This window comes from Rhinichthys klamathensis, unplaced genomic scaffold (genome assembly GCF_029890125.1).
Source record: "Rhinichthys klamathensis goyatoka isolate OS25496 unplaced genomic scaffold, OSU_Roscu_1.1 h1tg000249l_1, whole genome shotgun sequence".
Classification (NCBI taxonomy): domain Eukaryota; kingdom Metazoa; phylum Chordata; class Actinopteri; order Cypriniformes; family Leuciscidae; genus Rhinichthys; species Rhinichthys klamathensis.
Window position 1 is genome coordinate 2,073,564 of NW_026606771.1, and position 19,804 is coordinate 2,093,367.

The 19,804-nt window shown below is 44.3% G+C and overlaps 1 protein-coding gene across 1 annotated transcript; it reads right to left on the bottom strand.

Moving 5' to 3' along the window:
- Positions 1–3,843: 3,843 nt before the first annotated feature.
- On the bottom strand, positions 3,844–19,567 carry isy1 (ISY1 splicing factor homolog). Its single transcript, XM_056266561.1, has 11 exons — positions 19,459–19,567; positions 19,115–19,137; positions 17,862–17,913; positions 17,642–17,707; positions 17,486–17,528; positions 12,350–12,462; positions 10,563–10,680; positions 8,562–8,684; positions 5,197–5,318; positions 5,031–5,117; positions 3,844–4,223 (listed from the first exon to the last, which is right to left on the bottom strand). The coding sequence occupies exons 1-11, from the start codon at positions 19,459–19,461 to the stop codon at positions 4,116–4,118; spliced, it is 858 nt and encodes a 285-aa protein (XP_056122536.1). The 5' UTR covers positions 19,462–19,567; the 3' UTR covers positions 3,844–4,115.
- Positions 19,568–19,804: the final 237 nt, after the last annotated feature.

Sequence of the window (19,804 nt, forward strand, 5' to 3'; positions counted from 1 at the left end):
ACAAGTCTAATGAATATACACTTATTATTATTATTATTATTTTGTTTGGTAAATTTATTTATCCATAAACCCAATTCAGGCATACTTCCTGCTCTCTCACATTTTTAGTTTGAGGTTTTGACTCGTTTGATTTCTCGAATCTTTTTATTTAACTAGTAATAAGAATGTGACAGATTCTTAAAACAATACGAACATTTTTGTGATGATTCTATTAATGAGGTTTAGTTTGCTTTATTAATGTGTCCATTTGTTACATGTGAACGATTCTCTTTAAAGGTGCAGTGAGTGATTTCTGAGCACCAAAACACCAATCAGCAGTAAGGGGCGTGTGCACACATTAGGGGGAGGAACCTGTGTTATATAGCGCATACGTGAATGGACCCAAGAAGATGCCTTTTAACGGTCATCAACATCATAAATCCTGCAAAGCTTTCTTTATTTTCATAAAAAAAAGGTATGTACATTTATAACACAACAAGTTACCCCTCGGGGTTAATAAAGACTCCTTGAACCTTGAACCCTACACTTGTGTTATATTACTTTTAGGTCAAATTACAATAAACTAGTTAGCGCTGCTGTGAGGATGTTTGTAATTCAGTGGCTGTGCGAGTGACGTCTTTCTACTGACTGCCGTTATCAATCTCTCTGTTTTGTTCCTATCTAAGTTTATGAAAGCACTATTGTGGAGTTGCACAAAAAAATATATATTTAATGCATTGTCTCATTCATGCTATAAAAGGTTACCCAACTGCAGTGTTGTGCTAGTTACTAAGTAATAGTAACTAGTTACTTCATTCAAAAAGTAACTCAATTACTTTGTTGATTACTTACACCAAAAAGTAATGCGTTACTGTTAAAAGTAACTTTTTAGTTACTTTAAAAAAACAACATTCTTTAATGTTTCCATTAATGCCCTTTTATGCGTTATGGTCTATACAAACGCAAAACTGACTTAAACAGAAAGTAATTTTTAAACACTATTTTATTTGAGTCAGACCAGCACAAACTGAATATATCACAAGGATTTCTGAGGTGACTCACTATGCTGACGCGCCAGAGAGAAATGCACATTTCATACGGATTACATAAGCAGAGAGCAGTCTGTAGTCTGTTTTCTTTCGTTTTGAATTGTTCTGTTTAAAAGTAGACATGTCTGTGAGGCAAGTAGGTTACCTTATACGCCGAGTTTCGGTTCATTTATGAGACGAGCTCCAGTTCACGCGCCGGCGCCTCCATTTCGTGATTATCTATCGTCTGCTATATTATCTTCTTATTTATTAAATCCAGGCAATTGGTTGATGAAACATTGATTAAAATTAAGATACAATTAATTCAAAACAAAATTCACTTTAAAGAAAGGTTTTGTGCTTTCTGTTTGATGTCTCTGCAAGTATTAAAGCATCTTTTAGTGCCGCTTTCAGAGCGCGTCGCGTCCGTAACGGAGAACTGTCACATCCGTAACATTGTTTTTTCCTCATAAATGAGAGCACTAAAAATAAAATGAATATTTTGTTCTGTGGAGACTGAACAATTCACACAATTCACTGAATTATTCACATAATTACTAGACTAAACAATATTTATTTTAGGCCTATAAAATTCAGCCCGTATAAATGTGCATTTTGTAAGCTTAGAAAATGGACAAAATTCATTTGATTCTAATCATAATGTAACATTATTGTGAAATTGATTTATTTATAGGATATTTGCTATTAGTATAGTAAAGCCTATGTTTTTATCCAACTAGGCTATGTGTGGGCCTTATGTAAAATACGGGACAAATCGCGTCCCTTACTGATTTGATACGGACGCGTCATTTTACTTGTAAATACGGGACAATTCCGTATTTTAAGGGACGGGTGGCAACCCTACCACCAACAATGCGTCGCTGCTGTAAACAGGTTAGGCTGTAGGCTACACTTCAGCCAAAATGAATTAATTAAAAAAAATAACGGACAAACGCACCATATGGTAACGGTAACCGAGTTAATTTATTTAAAAAGTAATGCGTTACAGTATGAGTTACTGTCAAAAGTAACTGCGTTACAGTAACACGTTACTAGTAACGCGTTGCTGCCCAACAGTGACGACTTCCGCTTCTGAGAACCCGGAAATGTGAAAATGGTCTGTTTGGGGGCAGGGCCATCGAGATAGGGGCGTAGTCTTTTGGGTAAAGGGCGTGTTTGTTCTGGTGATTTTAAATATCAACATCATTTCTCAGAAATCGCTTACTGCACCTTTAATGTTCTCCTTAAACTGTACATCATCATTTCGGTTTAATTAATAAACAACATATATTTCGGATAAATTAAGATTCCAAGTTACTTTAAATGTGCCTTCAGTATTTTAACCAGTTGTTTTACACAGAAGTGATCAGAGAAATCTTGTTAAAATGTGGTAAGTCTTCTAGAAAAAGCCGCTCTTAATGAACAACCGTGTCACGCAGTTGAGTTAGGGAGTTAATACTATTACTAATGTGTTATTTCATATAGCCTAAAGATGTACAAACCGCAACCCTGGTCATAACAGCCAGTTAAACGTACATCTTTAAAAATGTAAAATCTCTAGATAAGATAATAAAAGAGACACAAGACCTGCATTACGTCCACTGCAGAAGCAGGGCATCGTGGGTGAAGAGTATATTAGATGAGTCCTGACCATGTGACCGCTTTATCTCTGGCTGGTCACATGAGCCGAACCGTTTCTCATCACACACTCTTAATGGAACGCATGAATGTTTTCAGTGAGTTAATACTCCACAAATTTACACACAAAGCATATTCATAGTAAAAAAAAACAAGTTTACTTGTCCAAGAAGGCAAAGTGAACAGTATACAAAATATTTACAGAGATTTTTGTACTTTTGTTCTTTAACATGTGGACGAAATGAAGGATGAATGAAGAAGTTGGAAGAAAAGCCCTGGAGTTTATCCCTGCATGTAATACACCATTTGACATGATTACTGTGTAACGACGACAGTGTCTAAAGTACGGTCCAGATGAAACTAACAGATTAATAATTAAATTCCTAAATGATTTAATGTTAACTGTACAGATCATAAGCATCATACTGTCCATGTCAAGTCAAGCACATTTCACATTTAAAAGGTACATAACCGGAACTTCTTCGAACACATCGGTTTAATGTGAAGCATGTGTGATTAAACAACGGTCTGTTATCATCTAATGGAGTAGTTCACTTCAGAACTAACATTTCCTGATAATGTACTCTCGCCCACGTCATCCAAGATGTTCATGTCTTTCTTTCTTCAGTGGAAAAGAAATGAAGGTTTTTGAGGAAAACACTCATATAGTGACTTCAATGAGGTCCAGATGTGAGTTTCAGTGCAGCTTCAAAGACTCGACACGATCCCAGCCGAGGAATAAGAGTCTTATCTAGACAAACCATCCGCCATTTTATAACAAAATAAACATTTATATACTTTTAACCACATATGATCGTCTTGCACTAGCTGTGATGCGACACACATTACGCAATCACGTTGAAAGGTCACGCGTGTTCCGGTTCAGAATCGCCCTATTCATGTAGAATAGGGCGATAAACTCTCATCTCATTTTCTCCTCCAACTTTAAAATCGTCCGACATCGTTGTTTTACCTTTTATTTATTTATACATTTGTTTTTTTGTGAATGGTGTTTGACTCAGTCTTTGCACGTTGGCTTTGTAAACACTGGGTCTGCACTACCTCCTACGTCACGCTTGACCTTTCAACCTGATCACGTAATGTGTGTCGCATCACAGCTAGTGCAAGATGATCATCAGTGGTTAAAAAGTATATAAGTGTTTATTTTGTTATAAATGTCCGCTGGTTTGTCTAGATAAGACTCTTATTCCTCGGCTGGGATCGTGTCGAGACTTTGAAGCTGCACTGAAACTCACATCTGGACCTTCGACCCGTTGGACCCCATTGAAGTCACTATACGGAGAAACATCCTGGAGTGTTTTCCTCAAAAACCTTCATTTCTTTTCCACTGAAGAAAGAAAGACATGAACATCTTGGATGACGTGGAGAGAGTACATTATCCGGAGATGTTAGTTCTGAAGTGAGCTCCTCCTCTAAAGCCACGGCTCTGGTCGATCATCATCAGGTCCACTATAACCCCAGCAGGGTCTTGGCTTCTTCACTCTGGGCCATCAGACTCTCGCTGGCGTATTTCTGCAGAAGCTCCATCTTCTTCCGCCTCACCAGGGCTTCCTCGATCTGACATGCACAACAACAGCTTCATCAGGATCTTTACACGTTATTAAATGTTCGCACAAAAAATCCATACAATTCGAATTTTTCACAGAACACGATCAGTGTTATTTGTGTGTCATTAGCCGTGTTTCCATGCAAAGATGCAAATTTAATGTGTGAATAAAGCAGTGTTTCCATGCGAAATCGTCACTTCCTGGGAAATTGGAGCAATAATCAGTAATAAACTAAGTTTCTGCAATCGGCTGTTCTCCTCCATCATAAACGAGTGTGTTTTGAGCGTGTGACGAAACACAGTAAACGCTGTCGTGTTCTCTGGCGTTCGGATGCTGGTGTTCGGGAACACACTCGTGTGTGTGAGACGCTTCTGGAGGGAATTAAACCCAATCGTTCTGATCACACACTTCGACTCTGGCGTTTCAGAAACACCAAACCAACATTAGAGACGCTGCGATGCCATTGGTCAATTAGTAAAGTAAGGGTACCTGAGGGTTTCGTTTTATCTGGTAAATATGTTTTCATTATGCGCAATATCCCAAAAAGCAGTTCAAATAGGCGGATGGAGAAGTTGAAAGCTCCAGTGAAAATGATCAGAGAATAAAGGATTTATAAATGAATGATTTGGAGTATAGCGCATGAATCATATAGGCTACTTGTACATGCTCTTTCCCCTTTTCGAAGCTTTACAGATGTGTGGACTATAAACTGCTGTTGTGTTGAAAACATCGGTGTAAAGCTTCTCCGTTGGCGTGTCATGTGACGAGAGCGAGTGAGTGATGAACTGAATCGAACTCGATCGGAAGCCAAACAAACCTCCTTCTGCGAGGGAACCGGGACATGAGCGAAGAACGACTGCGCATCCTCTCCCTCCATCGGCTCTCCCGCCTCGTCGTCGGACTGCTGTAAAACACAGGAGCGTTACGGGTCTGCACTGACGGATCTACGGGTCTGCACTGAAGCGGAGAGAGATGAGGGTCACCTCTTCATCTCTGACGGCGTAGATGTGTTCCTCCTCCTCCTCCACTTCCGTGTCCTTCACTCCTCCTGCTGATAGTCGAGACTCTCTCTCTGCCTTCCACTTCTCCACCGCCTCGGCGATCACTGCGGGACACACACACCGGTTACGCTCAAACATCATGTCTAACTGAACTCTGCTTGCAGCATTAATGTCCTGTGAAGCTTATGGTTGGGGATCGAAAAATCAAACACTTGATTTCAGGAATCTTGCACACGTGTGTGTGTGTGCTATACTGGGCAGATCTTAAAGTGACAGCACTAATATTCCTGCCGTCTCGATTATAACACTAATCAAACTCCAGAAGACAGAGAGAAAATTCACTCGTTCTTGACTGACTAACTTTTGTTACTATATTTCTAATGTATATTTTATTTATAAAGTGCAGTGTTATTGTACATTTGATTACGATTTCTGTACCTGAACACCTGAATATCTTTGTTCAGTTGTTTCTAGTTGTCGCGATTGCTATTTTATTTGTTGTTTTTTAACTACTGAGCATTTACTTGTCTTTAATAATGCTGGAAGTGTATATTAGTTCGGCTCATTGTTCTTCTATGGTGTTTTTAAACCACAGGCAAGCGCTCCTTGCGTAAGCGTTCTTTAGCCTGATGATGTTTGTTCATGATATTCAGCTACAATTAAAGTTTTTTTTTTTACCTTATTGGAATCGATAAGAATCGTAATCGATAAGCAGTATTCGGCTATGACTGCGGGACGGAAACACACAGGATTTACATTTAAAAGGGTGGTTGATTATGATTTCCCTTTTCTAACTGTAGTCAGTGTGTAATGTTGCTGTTTGAACATAAACAACATCTGCAAAGTTACAACGCTCAAATCCAAAGCAAAGGGAGAGATTTACTTTTAAATAATTCGCGTTTTAAGGACTACAACAAACGGCTGGTAGGAACTACACGAGCTTCCTCCCGGGTTAGTGACATCACAAACCATAAATCTTACATAAACCCCGCCCCCGGAACAAGATTTATAGATGATCATGACAGAATATGCTAATCAATGACTAGAAGATGGTTAACTCCACATCAGCGGCATACACTCATCAACTAACACTCAGAAATGTCCTGTTGCTTCTACATGTCATCACTGCTAGAGTCTCTCCATCTCTGTCTGACTCCGGTTTGAACATAAAAGGCGAAAAGTTTTTGAAATGTTCAGTGCATGTGTGTGTCTGTGTGTGTGTGAGATAAAAGGACAGGAGCGGTTGAAGCTCCGCCCACTGTGCCGGGAGCAGCAGCTCATTTGGCAGCTCACAGACACAAAAAGGTGCGTTTTTGCTCAGCCTCAAAAAGTGACAACTCGAACATGCTATAAAAATATCTGTGGGGTATTTTGAGCTAAACTTCACACACACACTCTGGGGACATCAGAGACTTATTTTACATCTTGTGAAAAGGGCATTATACCACCCCTTTACACATTGTGTTTAACTGAATTCTGTTTGCATTATTGATGTCCTGTGAAGCTGCTTCGAACGCATCTGAAACAACGCGGACGTGAACAATGCATTAATCTTAATCAGCCCCGAGGTCGAGCTGGAATGCGGTGGTCATGTGACTTCAGGTCACTGGACAGTCCGGTGCGCGTTACGCTTCTCATGAGTCGCATCAAACCTGCAGCCACACGTCAGGCATTCAGTTAAACACACAAACGAGAAACACATGTCAGAAAATGATATCAGCACACAATGCCACGACTGTCGCAGAGCACACACACACACAGGCACACACACAGGCACACACACACACGCCTGGACGAAGTGGGTCTCGTGCTGCTCGGCTCATCTACAACACACAGTCTGAAGCGCTGATACTAATAAATAATAATAATTCAATAATAAAACAGCTGTCCTCACAATCTATGTATAAAGATGCAGTAATTCACTGCAGATCATTAATTATGACTCTCCTTTCATTACATGCATCATCATTAAGCTTTGATTTACAAATAAGCAACTCATAAAGAGGCCTTTTCTATCATATACTGATATCAGGGTTATTATCGTTAACTACAACTATTAAAAGAATTTCTTTTCATTCATATTTTACAGATATTTAATTATTTGCTGAAAAGCTTTAAAAGAGTATCAGAAATGCTGCCTTGACCGAAATAAGTTTAAGTTGTAAAAACTAAAATTATTAACTGGAAATAAATAAAACTCAAATAAAAATAAAGTAAACCTAAATAGCAACATTTTAAAAGAAAAAAGTAATAAAATGACAATAGCATATTATAAAATGACTAAAAATTAAACTAAAATGAACATGAAAACTAGAATTTAAAAACTTATTTGAAATAATAAAACTACAATAAAAATGTAAGTTACACCGTTGCATATGAGAGACACATGAGCTTGTTAAAATTAAATCACACAAAACAGAACAAGTGGGTTATGATGATTAAAACTATTAGTTCCATGTTTTTGGACTGTTAAATCAGATAAACACATAATAAATCTCAGATTTACACGTTGACTTTGACACTCTAACACTGAAGTCGGGTAACTTGGACTCGGCCTTCACATGGACTCAACAAGTAACAACTTAAAATAAGATGACAAGACATAAATAAACGTTGTTGTCTGCTAAACTGCTTCTTCTTTAAAGACGACCGGTTCTGCTTTTCTTCATCTGTGTTTAGTGTGTAACGTTGCTGTTTGATCATGAACAAGCTCCAGTTATTCTCTATATCAGTGTCAGTGTTCCTGAACTCCTGAAACGCCTCCATTGTAGTCTTGAGTTTCTTCCGGGAACGAACACGCCACAATATTCCTCATTATAATAATTCATACGCAGAATAAAGGGGCGGGGCCTGGTTGAGTTAGTTAGTAGTGTGTTAAACTGGTGGTTATGGAAAGGGACTTTCCCAAACACACTCAAAGCGCTCGACCAATCACAACACACTGCTCCAGCCGACCAATCAGAGCACAGTGTGCTTTTCAGAAGGAGGGGCTTTATAGAGACAGGAAGTAAACAGAGCGTTACTGACAGACTGGGAAGAGAGGAGCCGCAACAATGGAGAATATGAGGAAAATAATCAACATTCAAGCAGGAAAACCTGTTCTAGTAGAGCCTGAAACTACATCACGACTTTGAGGAAGAGCATAATAAGTCCTCGAAGTAACTTTTTGATAAAATGGTCTGCTAAATGCATACGAGTTTATATTTTTTGACCGAATGATTTCTTTAAATCAGAAAACATTATCAGCTTCTAATCAGATTCCCATAATTCAACGCAAACATGAAGTGTAGAAACAGTGACGGATATACTGTGTATCTGCAGTGTTCAGTGGGACCTCCTCGCCTCACCTTGCTTCTCATACTCCTGTTCCAGCGGCACTAACACACCATCGTCTTCATCTCTATACCCATAATACTCGGCGTCGATGTCCTTCATGAGCTCCGCACGGGTTTTCCTGGGCGGCGGAACGGCTGGAACAGACCAAAGATATTCATATTCATATTCACAGAACACATGCTGAGGTCATCAAACACATCAGTCATCTCTCCGCCACAACATTTGAACCACACACACTCAGGGGCGGACTGGCCATCTGTGTGATCTGGAGAATCACAGAACGGCCGGTACTCCAGGACGGCCGGCGGGCCGGCCCACCAGCCGCCACACACATCCCAAGTCTCCAGCATATTGATAGCGGCTCCCTGATGTCCGCAAATTAGTTAAAATCTCCCGGAATCTAGAGCGAGCAAGAGCGCGCATGCGTAGCGCGTGCACGGCAGAGAGAGAGGGAGCGAGAGATTGCGTGTGTGTGCTAGTGTGCGCTAGTGTGCGCGTGTGTGCTAGTGTGCGCGTGTCCCTCACGAAGCGCATGTAAGGACCCAACCAATCAATTGTCAGTGCGGGCGGGCTTTTATCTCTACTACTCCCGAACCGAATTAATCAGAAATTACTTTGCAAGTTACTTGCTAGGGATGATGTTAGGAAGTGATATTCAGCTTGCTACATTTTTAATGATTACAGTAGATAAAACAGCTAAACTTCAACATTTTAGCTGTAAAATGCCACATGCAGTTGCTAATATTAAGAAATATGTTGTGCTTTTACTTTTAAAAATGTTGGTAATGTTACAGTTAATGCTTACAAACTTTGAAGATTTTGAATACAGAAGTTACATTTGTAATGGTGTTTAGATGTTAATCACCTTTAGTGTTAATTTTCATTTAGATGTGGTATTATTATTTGTGCAGTAGCTAAGATTAATTACTGCATAAACTAATTAAGATTATTAAGTAATAAATTAATTTTAAGACAGCATGGAATAAATTGTATAATATGCTGTTAGCTATAATTTGGATGGTATAGTAGGCTATCATGAGCCACAGTTAAAGTGACACTCATGGCAGGCGTTATTGTTGTTGTTGTCGAGTTTCCGCGCACCGATTGCTTTGGGCCGGGCCTAGTCAAAGTCCAGGGCCGTTTTTTAGTCCCAGTCCGTCCCTGCACACACTCGAGTACTGATAGAACCAGCCGTTCATCATCAGGGGTCTTGTTATAAAGCTGCGCGCAGGATCCTCATCTGCATATATCATCTGCATATGCATATTCATCCACGTGACACCATGTTTAACGGTACGAGACATTAGGAGAATATGAGATGTGCGTCACATGATGTGCTAAAAATCATTTAGCAGCCGATCCATGCCTTGTTTTTGAACAATAAATCAAATAGTATAAAATACATTTCAGAGAAAGTTTTCTCAATCTTTTCCACTGGCCTAATAGTGTTTTTAATGGCTTTATATTTTTAATGGAAATAGAAAGACCTTGAGCATTATTTATTATTATTTGCGTGTAAATATTTCCTCAAGACTAGTTCTGCTGTTATCACGCGCTAAGCAAACATTAAAACACAGCATGGCTCAGGAAAAGTGTTGAAACGCAGCGCATCCACTACTAATATTTCTATTTATTAGAATATAATTTTTTTTGTAAATTCTCTGTAGAGATTTGATTTAATTGAAGTGCTTAACTCCATTAATGAGAATGGCATATTTAATCTAAATGTGTATATCAGATGTAAAACAGAGTTTAAATCATTCTGTTATTTATGTAAACAGTTATTATGAACATGCACTGTATTTCTGATTATGGCTCATAATGAACATTAAAGTGGTTTTCCCCTTATCAGTTCCTCAGATCGTCATCGGTGTCATTAGACGTCTCCGTCTCTGGTGTTCGTATGCAGGATCAGAGTTACTCACACACACACACTCTCCCGTCAGGTGTGTTTATACTCTCAGCTCGTGTGTGTGTGCAGTGTGTAGATCTGCATGAGTACTGAGACTTACGCTCGCTCTCGAACAGCTCTCGGACTCCAGGCAAGTCTTTAGCGGCGCCGAAATACTTGTATCCTCTGTTTCCCGGAACCTCTTTACCCTCGTGATCCAGCATCCTCGGCCCCACTCTCTGTTACACACACACACACACACTCATGTCAACAACATATCAGTGATAACACTGCAATCGGGCTCTTTTTCCTTTTGGAAATTGGCTCAAAATATCAGTAATAAACTAAGTTTCTGCAATCGGCTGTTCTCCTCCATCATAAACGAGTGTGTGTCGAGCCTCAGACGAAACCGTAAACGCTGTCGTGTTCTCTGGCGTTCGGATGCTGGTGTTCGGGAACATATATAACTCATATATATATTTATAGCCTTTTCTCACAGCACTTGATATAATTAAACTTAATAATTTGATGGCAGATCCAGAAAGGTTCAAACGACAGTCAATCAACAGTGACAACAGATTCTGTAAAATGCAAAAGACTTCGTTCGGACTTCGGAGCGGCTACAGAAAGAAGAGACTGCAACCAGACCCATGCGAAAACAAGGATAATATCGGAAGGACATTACATGTAGTCACGCAATGCGGACGTTGTTAACATTAACAAGTTGAGAACAAAGTAGCCTATAATTTGCACGGTTTTGCGTGATATGATAACTTATAAGCGATTGTTAGATTTAATCAGCTCGATTTACTGCAATGTCAGAACCAGAACAAAGGTGGGTGTTTCTTACTAGTTCAGATGACATTTTCCAGTGAAAATTCTTATGTTGGTCATACTTCCAAAAAGAATAATCTGTGATTCTGAATGCCAGTAAAACACCGGCGCGGTGACTGACAGCTGCACACTCTCCTCAAACATTGTGTTCATCCGCGCTGTGCCGTGTTGAGGGTGTTGAAGTACAACTCGCGTAAAGTTGATAATTACGCAAATGACTGCAATTGCAGATTTCGAACAGAGATGGCGACAAAGAGGAAAAACTGCGGACTCCAGCTTTAAAAATAATTAACTGCTTGTTTCATTGCATCTATCTTTTAATGAATCAGCGTTTTTGAACGCGTTCGTTGAATGAACGGTTTAATGACTCACTTATAGACAGGCCGTTGCCACCCTAGTGGAGTGACAGTGTAACTGCGCTGAGTGACTTCGCTCTCGTCTCACACACACACACACACACACACACACACACACACACACACACACACACACACACACACACACACACACACACACACACACACACACACACACACACACACACACACACACCTCGCTCGCTCTCGTCTTTAATGACTCACTCATAGACAGGCCGTTGCCGCCCCTGACAGTGACAGTGTAACTGCTCTGAGTGACGGCTGTCTCTGTGCAGACGACGATGACGACACTGGGGAAATATCAGCAGAAAGCCTCTCGTCCAATCAGATTCGAGGATCGGAAATTACTGTTATACATATAAAAATATCCCAACGAGCTTACTGTCCGGTTTATGTTCTGTTACGCCGACACTTATTTTGACATTCTCTTGAGTTTACTTCACTTCCTGTTTAGTTTCGGTTACATTGGTTACTGAACATGTCCTCGTTTTTGTGCATGCTGACCACACCTGTCACACTTATTTATATAGCAACAAATAATATAAAAAAATTAAAAATAAATAAATGAAATTCCTTCAATGCGACAGCCCTGCTTGCAGATGTATGACATGTGACCGTCTCGATGCGTTTGCTGAGACTCAAGCGCATCATCGCATACGTCTCCATCAGCAGGAAACGCATCATCACTGACTCTCACCCGGTAGTCCGGTCCGCCGAGCTCCTTGATCCGCACTTCCCAGTGGCCTTTCTCTCGCAGCAGTTTGTTGATCTCATCGTTGAGGTCGCGGATCTTAAACTCGCCCAGACCGGCTGAGGAAGACCATCTCAGTTAGTAGAACACAGGAGAACCTGGCTCTCAACTCACTCACACACACATCGGTCTCGTCTCACACGCACACACACACACCTCGCTCTGATCTCACACACACCTCGCTCTCGACTCTCTCACACACACACCTCGCTCTCGTCTCACACACACACACCTCGCTCTCGTCTCACACACACACACCTCGCTCTCGACTCTCTCACACACACACACCCCCCTCGCTCGCTCTCGTCTCACACACACACACACACACACACACACACACACACACACACACACACACACACACCTCGCTCGCTCTCGTCTCACACACACACACACCTCGCTCGCTCTCGTCTCACACACACACACACACACACACACACACCTCGCTCGCTCTCGTCTCACACACACCTCGCTCGCTCTCGTCTCACACACACACACACACACCTTGCTCTCGTCTCACACACACACACCTCGCTCTCGTCTCACACACACACACACACCTCGCTCTCGTCTCACACACACACACCTCGCTCTCGTCTCACACACACACACACACACCTCGCTCTCATCTCACACACACACCTCGCTCTCGTCTCTCTCACACACACACACACACACCTCGCTCTCGTCTCTCTCACACACACAAACCCCTCGCTTGCTCTCGTCTCACACACACACACACCTCGCTCGCTCTCGTCTCACACACACACCTCGCTCGCTCTCGTCTCACACACACCTCGCTCGCTCTCGTCTCACACACAGACACACACACACACACCTCGCTCGCTCTCCTCTCACACACACGCCTCGCTCGCTCTAGTCTCACACACACGCCTCGCTCGCTTTCGTCTCACACACCTCGCTCGCTCTCGTCTCACACACACACACCTTGCTCTCGACTCTCTCACACACACACACCCCTCTCTCGCTCTCGTCTCACACACACACCTCGCTCGCTCTCGTCTCACACACACACCTCGCTCGCTCTCGTCTCACACACACACCTCGCTCGCTCTCGTCTCACACACACACACCTCGCTCTCGACTCTCTCACACACACACACCCCTCGCTCGCTCTCGTCCCACACACACACACCTCGCTCGATCTCTTCTCACACCTCGCTCGCTCTCGTCTTACACACACACCTCGCTCTCGTCTCACACACACACACACACACCTCGCTCTCGTCTCACACACACACACACCTCGCTCGCTCTCGTCTCACACACACACACACCTCGCTCGCTCTCGTCTCACACACACACACCTCGCTCGCTCTCGTCTCACACACACACACCTCGCTCGCTCTCGTCTCACACACACACACCTCGCTCGCTCTCGTCTCACACACACACACCTCGCTCGCTCTCGTCTCACACACACACACCTCGCTCGCTCTCGTCTCACACACACACACCTCGCTCGCTCTCGTCTCACACACACACCTCGCTCGCTCTCGTCTCACACACACACCTCGCTCGCTCTCCTCTCACACACACACCTCGCTCGCTCTCGTCTCACACACACACCTCGCTCGCTCTCGTCTCACACACACACCTCGCTCGCTCTCGTCTCACACACACACCTCGCTCGCTCTCGTCTCACACACACACCTCGCTCGCTCTCGTCTCACACACACACCTCGCTCGCTCTCGTCTCACACACACACCTCGCTCGCTCTCGTCTCACACACACACCTCGCTCGCTCTCGTCTCACACACACACACACCTCGCTCGCTCTCGTCTCACACACACACACACCTCGCTCGCTCTCGTCTCACACACACACACCTCGCTCGCTCTCGTCTCACACACACACACCTCGCTCGCTCTCGTCTCACACACACCTCGCTCGCTCTCGTCTCACACACACACACCTCGCTCGCTCTCGTCTCACACACACACACCTCGCTCGCTCTCGTCTCACACACACACCTCGCTCGCTCTCGTCTCACACACACACCTCGCTCGCTCTCCTCTCACACACACACCTCGCTCGCTCTCGTCTCACACACACACCTCGCTCGCTCTCGTCTCACACACACACCTCGCTCGCTCTCGTCTCACACACACACCTCGCTCGCTCTCGTCTCACACACACCTCGCTCGCTCTCGTCTCACACACACACCTCGCTCGCTCTCGTCTCACACACACACCTCGCTCGCTCTCGTCTCACACACACACACCTCGCTCGCTCTCGTCTCACACACACACACCTCGCTCGCTCTCGTCTCACACACCTCGCTCGCTCTCGTCTCACACACCTCGCTCGCTCTCGTCTCACACACACCTCGCTCGCTCTCGTCTCACACACACCTCGCTCGCTCTCGTCTCACACACACCTCGCTCGCTCTCGTCTCACACACACACCTCGCTCGCTCTCGTCTCACACACACACCTCGCTCGCTCTCGTCTCACACACACACACCTCGCTCGCTCTCGTCTCACACACACACACCTCGCTCGCTCTCGTCTCACACACCTCGCTCGCTCTCGTCTCACACACACCTCGCTCGCTCTCGTCTCACACACACACCTCGCTCGCTCTCGTCTCACACACACACCTCGCTCGCTCTCGTCTCACACACACACCTCGCTCGCTCTCGTCTCACACACACACCTCGCTCGCTCTCGTCTCACACACACACCTCGCTCGCTCTCCTCTCACACACACACCTCGCTCGCTCTCGTCTCACACACACACCTCGCTCGCTCTCGTCTCACACACACACCTCGCTCGCTCTCGTCTCACACACACACACCTCGCTCGCTCTCGTCTCACACACACACACCTCGCTCGCTCTCGTCTCACACACACACACCTCGCTCGCTCTCGTCTCACACACACACACCTCGCTCGCTCTCGTCTCACACACACACACCTCGCTCGCTCTCGTCTCACACACACACACCTCGCTCGCTCTCGTCTCACACACACACACCTCGCTCGCTCTCGTCTCACACACACACACCTCGCTCGCTCTCGTCTCACACACCTCGCTCGCTCTCGTCTCACACACACACACCTCGCTCGCTCTCGTCTCACACACACACACCTCGCTCGCTCTCGTCTCACACACACACACCTCGCTCGCTCTCGTCTCACACACACACACCTCGCTCGCTCTCGTCTCACACACCTCGCTCGCTCTCGTCTCACACACACCTCGCTCGCTCTCGTCTCACACACACCTCGCTCGCTCTCGTCTCACACACACACCTCGCTCGCTCTCGTCTCACACACACACCTCGCTCGCTCTCGTCTCACACACACACCTCGCTCGCTCTCGTCTCACACACACACCTCGCTCGCTCTCGTCTCACACACACACCTCGCTCGCTCTCCTCTCACACACACACCTCGCTCGCTCTCGTCTCACACACACACCTCGCTCGCTCTCGTCTCACACACACACCTCGCTCGCTCTCGTCTCACACACACACCTCGCTCGCTCTCGTCTCACACACACACACCTCGCTCGCTCTCGTCTCACACACACACACCTCGCTCGCTCTCGTCTCACACACACACACCTCGCTCGCTCTCGTCTCACACACACACACCTCGCTCGCTCTCGTCTCACACACACACACCTCGCTCGCTCTCGTCTCACACACACACACCTCGCTCGCTCTCGTCTCACACACCTCGCTCGCTCTCGTCTCACACACCTCGCTCGCTCTCGTCTCACACACCTCGCTCGCTCTCGTCTCACACACCTCGCTCGCTCTCGTCTCACACACCTCGCTCGCTCTCGTCTCACACACCTCGCTCGCTCTCGTCTCACACACCTCGCTCGCTCTCGTCTCACACACCTCGCTCGCTCTCGTCTCACACACCTCGCTCGCTCTCGTCTCACACACCTCGCTCGCTCTCGTCTCACACACCTCGCTCGCTCTCGTCTCACACACCTCGCTCGCTCTCGTCTCACACACCTCGCTCGCTCTCGTCTCACACACCTCGCTCGCTCTCGTCTCACACACCTCGCTCGCTCTCGTCTCACACACCTCGCTCGCTCTCGTCTCACACACCTCGCTCGCTCTCGTCTCACACACCTCGCTCGCTCTCGTCTCACACACCTCGCTCGCTCTCGTCTCACACACCTCGCTCGCTCTCGTCTCACACACCTCGCTCGCTCTCGTCTCACACACCTCGCTCGCTCTCGTCTCACACACCTCGCTCGCTCTCGTCTCACACACACACACCTCGCTCGCTCTCGTCTCACACACACACACCTCGCTCGCTCTCGTCTCACACACACACACCTCGCTCGCTCTCGTCTCACACACACACCTCGCTCGCTCTCGTCTCACACACACACCTCGCTCGCTTTCGTCTCACACACACACCTCGCTCGCTCTCGTCTCACACACACACACCTCGCTCGCTCTCGTCTCACACACACACCTCGCTCGCTTTCGTCTCACACACACACACACACACACACACCTCGCTCTCGTCTCACACACACACACCTCGCTCGCTCTCGTCTCACACACACCTCGCTCGCTCTCGTCTCACACACACACACCTCGCTCGCTCTCGTCTCACACACACACACCTCGCTCGCTCTCGTCTCACACACACACACCTCGCTCGCTCTCGTCTCACACACACACACCTCGCTCGCTCTCGTCTCACACACACACACCTCGCTCGCTCTCGTCTCACACACACACACCTCGCTCGCTCTCGTCTCACACACACACACACACACACACCTCGCTCTCGTCTCACACACACCTCGCTCTCGTCTCACACACACACACACACCTCGCTCTCGTCTCACACACACACACACACACACACACACACACACACACCTCGCTCTCGTCTCACACACACACACACCCCTCGCTCTCGACTCTCTCTCACACACACACCCCTCGCTTGCTCTCGTCTCGTCTCACACACACACACACACACCTCGCTCGCTCTCGTCTCACACACACACACACACACTCGTCTCACACACACAAATCTCTCGCTCTCTCTCATCTCACTTGCTCTCGCTCTCACCGTTCTGAATCTGTGCAACCTTCTTGGAAATCTCACTGATGATCTGCAACGGATGAGAACACACACATTTAGCTCAGCTGTTACAGGGAGAGTTTGGGTGAACTCTCTCCCTGTAGGCACAGCACACGTGTCTGAGACGGATGTGTGGCTCCTGACCTGTCTCCTCCACTTCTCGGCTTTGGGCAACTCATTACACTCCGACGCCAGGAAAGGTCTTCTCTCCTGTGAACACGTCACATGATCAGGAGAACACGTCACATGATCAGGAGAACACGTCACATGATCAGAACACGTCACATGATCAGGAGAACACGTCACATGACCAGGAGAACACAAGCATTAACGTTCGTCAAATCAGGATTGAGATTAAACCCACCTTCACTTTTCCCTCTTCCAGCTGCGCCTGACGAAACCTGGCCAGAGCCGTCCTGCATAACACACACACACACATTTATATTTATGTATGTGAAAGTCTCTTCTGCTCACCAAAGCAGAATTTATTTGATCAAAAATACAGTAAATACAGTGAATATTATTCCAGTGTAAATCAGCTGTTTTCTATGTGAATATACAGTAAAGTGTAATTTATTCCTCTGATCAAAGCTGAATTTTCAGCATCATAACTCCAGTCTTCAGTGTCACATGATCCTTCCGAAATCACTCTAATATGATGATCTGATGCTCAAGAAACATTTATGATTATTATCAGTGTTGAAAACAGTTTGTATTTTAGTGGAAACTGATACACTTTATTTTCAGGATTCTTTGATGAATATAAAGTTCAAAAGAACAGCATTTAATTGAAATAGAATCTTTAATCACATTATAAATGTCTTTACTGTCACTTTTGATCTATTTAATGCGTCATTCATTAAAAAAAAGAAGAAATTAATACTTTCATTAATTCTTACTGACCTTTTGAATACAGTATATAAGCTTCTTTAAATATTAAAAAGTCTGTTGCCCCTCTTACCGAGTTTTATATTAAGTTTTAGAGTAGTGCAACTTAATTTATAAAATGAACATTGATTTTTGTGAAAACATTCAGCTTTCTTCTACATTTTTCTTCTGTTTATACAGTTATTTTACTTTTGAAACACTCAAATCACTCAATATCAATGTAATATTTCTCATGAAAAATTATGCTATGAGAGATGATCATATATATATATATATATATATATATATAAAATACCTTAATTTGTGCCAAAAACAATTTACACGAAATTGTATCAACGAGTATAAAACAATAAAGAAATTATTAAATATATATAAAATAAAAATTGAGTTAAACAATAGGAGTATTTTTGACATTTCAAAGATTACCGTTTTTTTTAGTTGAGCCCAACAAAGAAATAACATAATAATTATAATCTACAAAAAAAAGAAAAAACACAGTAGATGATTCTAAGAATTTGCACTTATTATATATTTCTTTCCAAAAATAATAAACTCACTGAATTTGAGAGTTGGTGTTGTGATAGAGGAATAATATTAAAAGTATTTCTACACATTAGGTAAATATAATAACATATAGATGAGCATTCAGTTGGTGAACTATGTTTCTCTGAATACAGTGATGAAGAAAAGCATTAACAGGACATTATGAGACAGAAGACACACACTCACATGGCCTTTTCTGCGTTTCGAGCCTGGAAATAAAAAACAGCAATCTTAATTTCTTACATATTCATAATATAATCATATACAAATGCAGCTCTTTGTCAGATATAATAAGTTGAAGATTCATTTAAACAACTAGCTTCAATATATCACAACATACTATGTATGTGTATATGTATGAATTATATATTAATAAGCCTAAATAATCTGAAGAATGTGTTTTTAAGTCTTTGGTCAGCGGTGAAGGATAAAGTCCCGATGCTTTCATGTTGATTAGGAAAGCTACTCTCTGTTCTAATACACGAGTGATCATGAGAAAGACTTTAGCTGAAGAGGAATATTTATTTTACCATGTTTGTGGTTCAGATGTTCAATCCTCCGTGAGCTCAACGGTGAGCGCGCTCGTCGCACGGATATGACGTGCGGCTACACTGGACAACTTCCGGCACGCCAGCTATGACAGATCATACCATGCGGGTTTATTTTCTGATTATACTCACGGTGTTAAAGTCACTATTACTATTAGAGATAATCGTGAAATCACTCATAAGTAAAGGTGAAACATGTTTTCGACAGGAGTGTTTTTCCGATCTAGTGGTGAGAGATAAAACTGCACTCGTTTCAAGAGATTGAACTTTTATTGACAGTTTTCCTTCAGATCAGCAGGACTTCTGTGGAAGAAGCCCGTAATGTAAT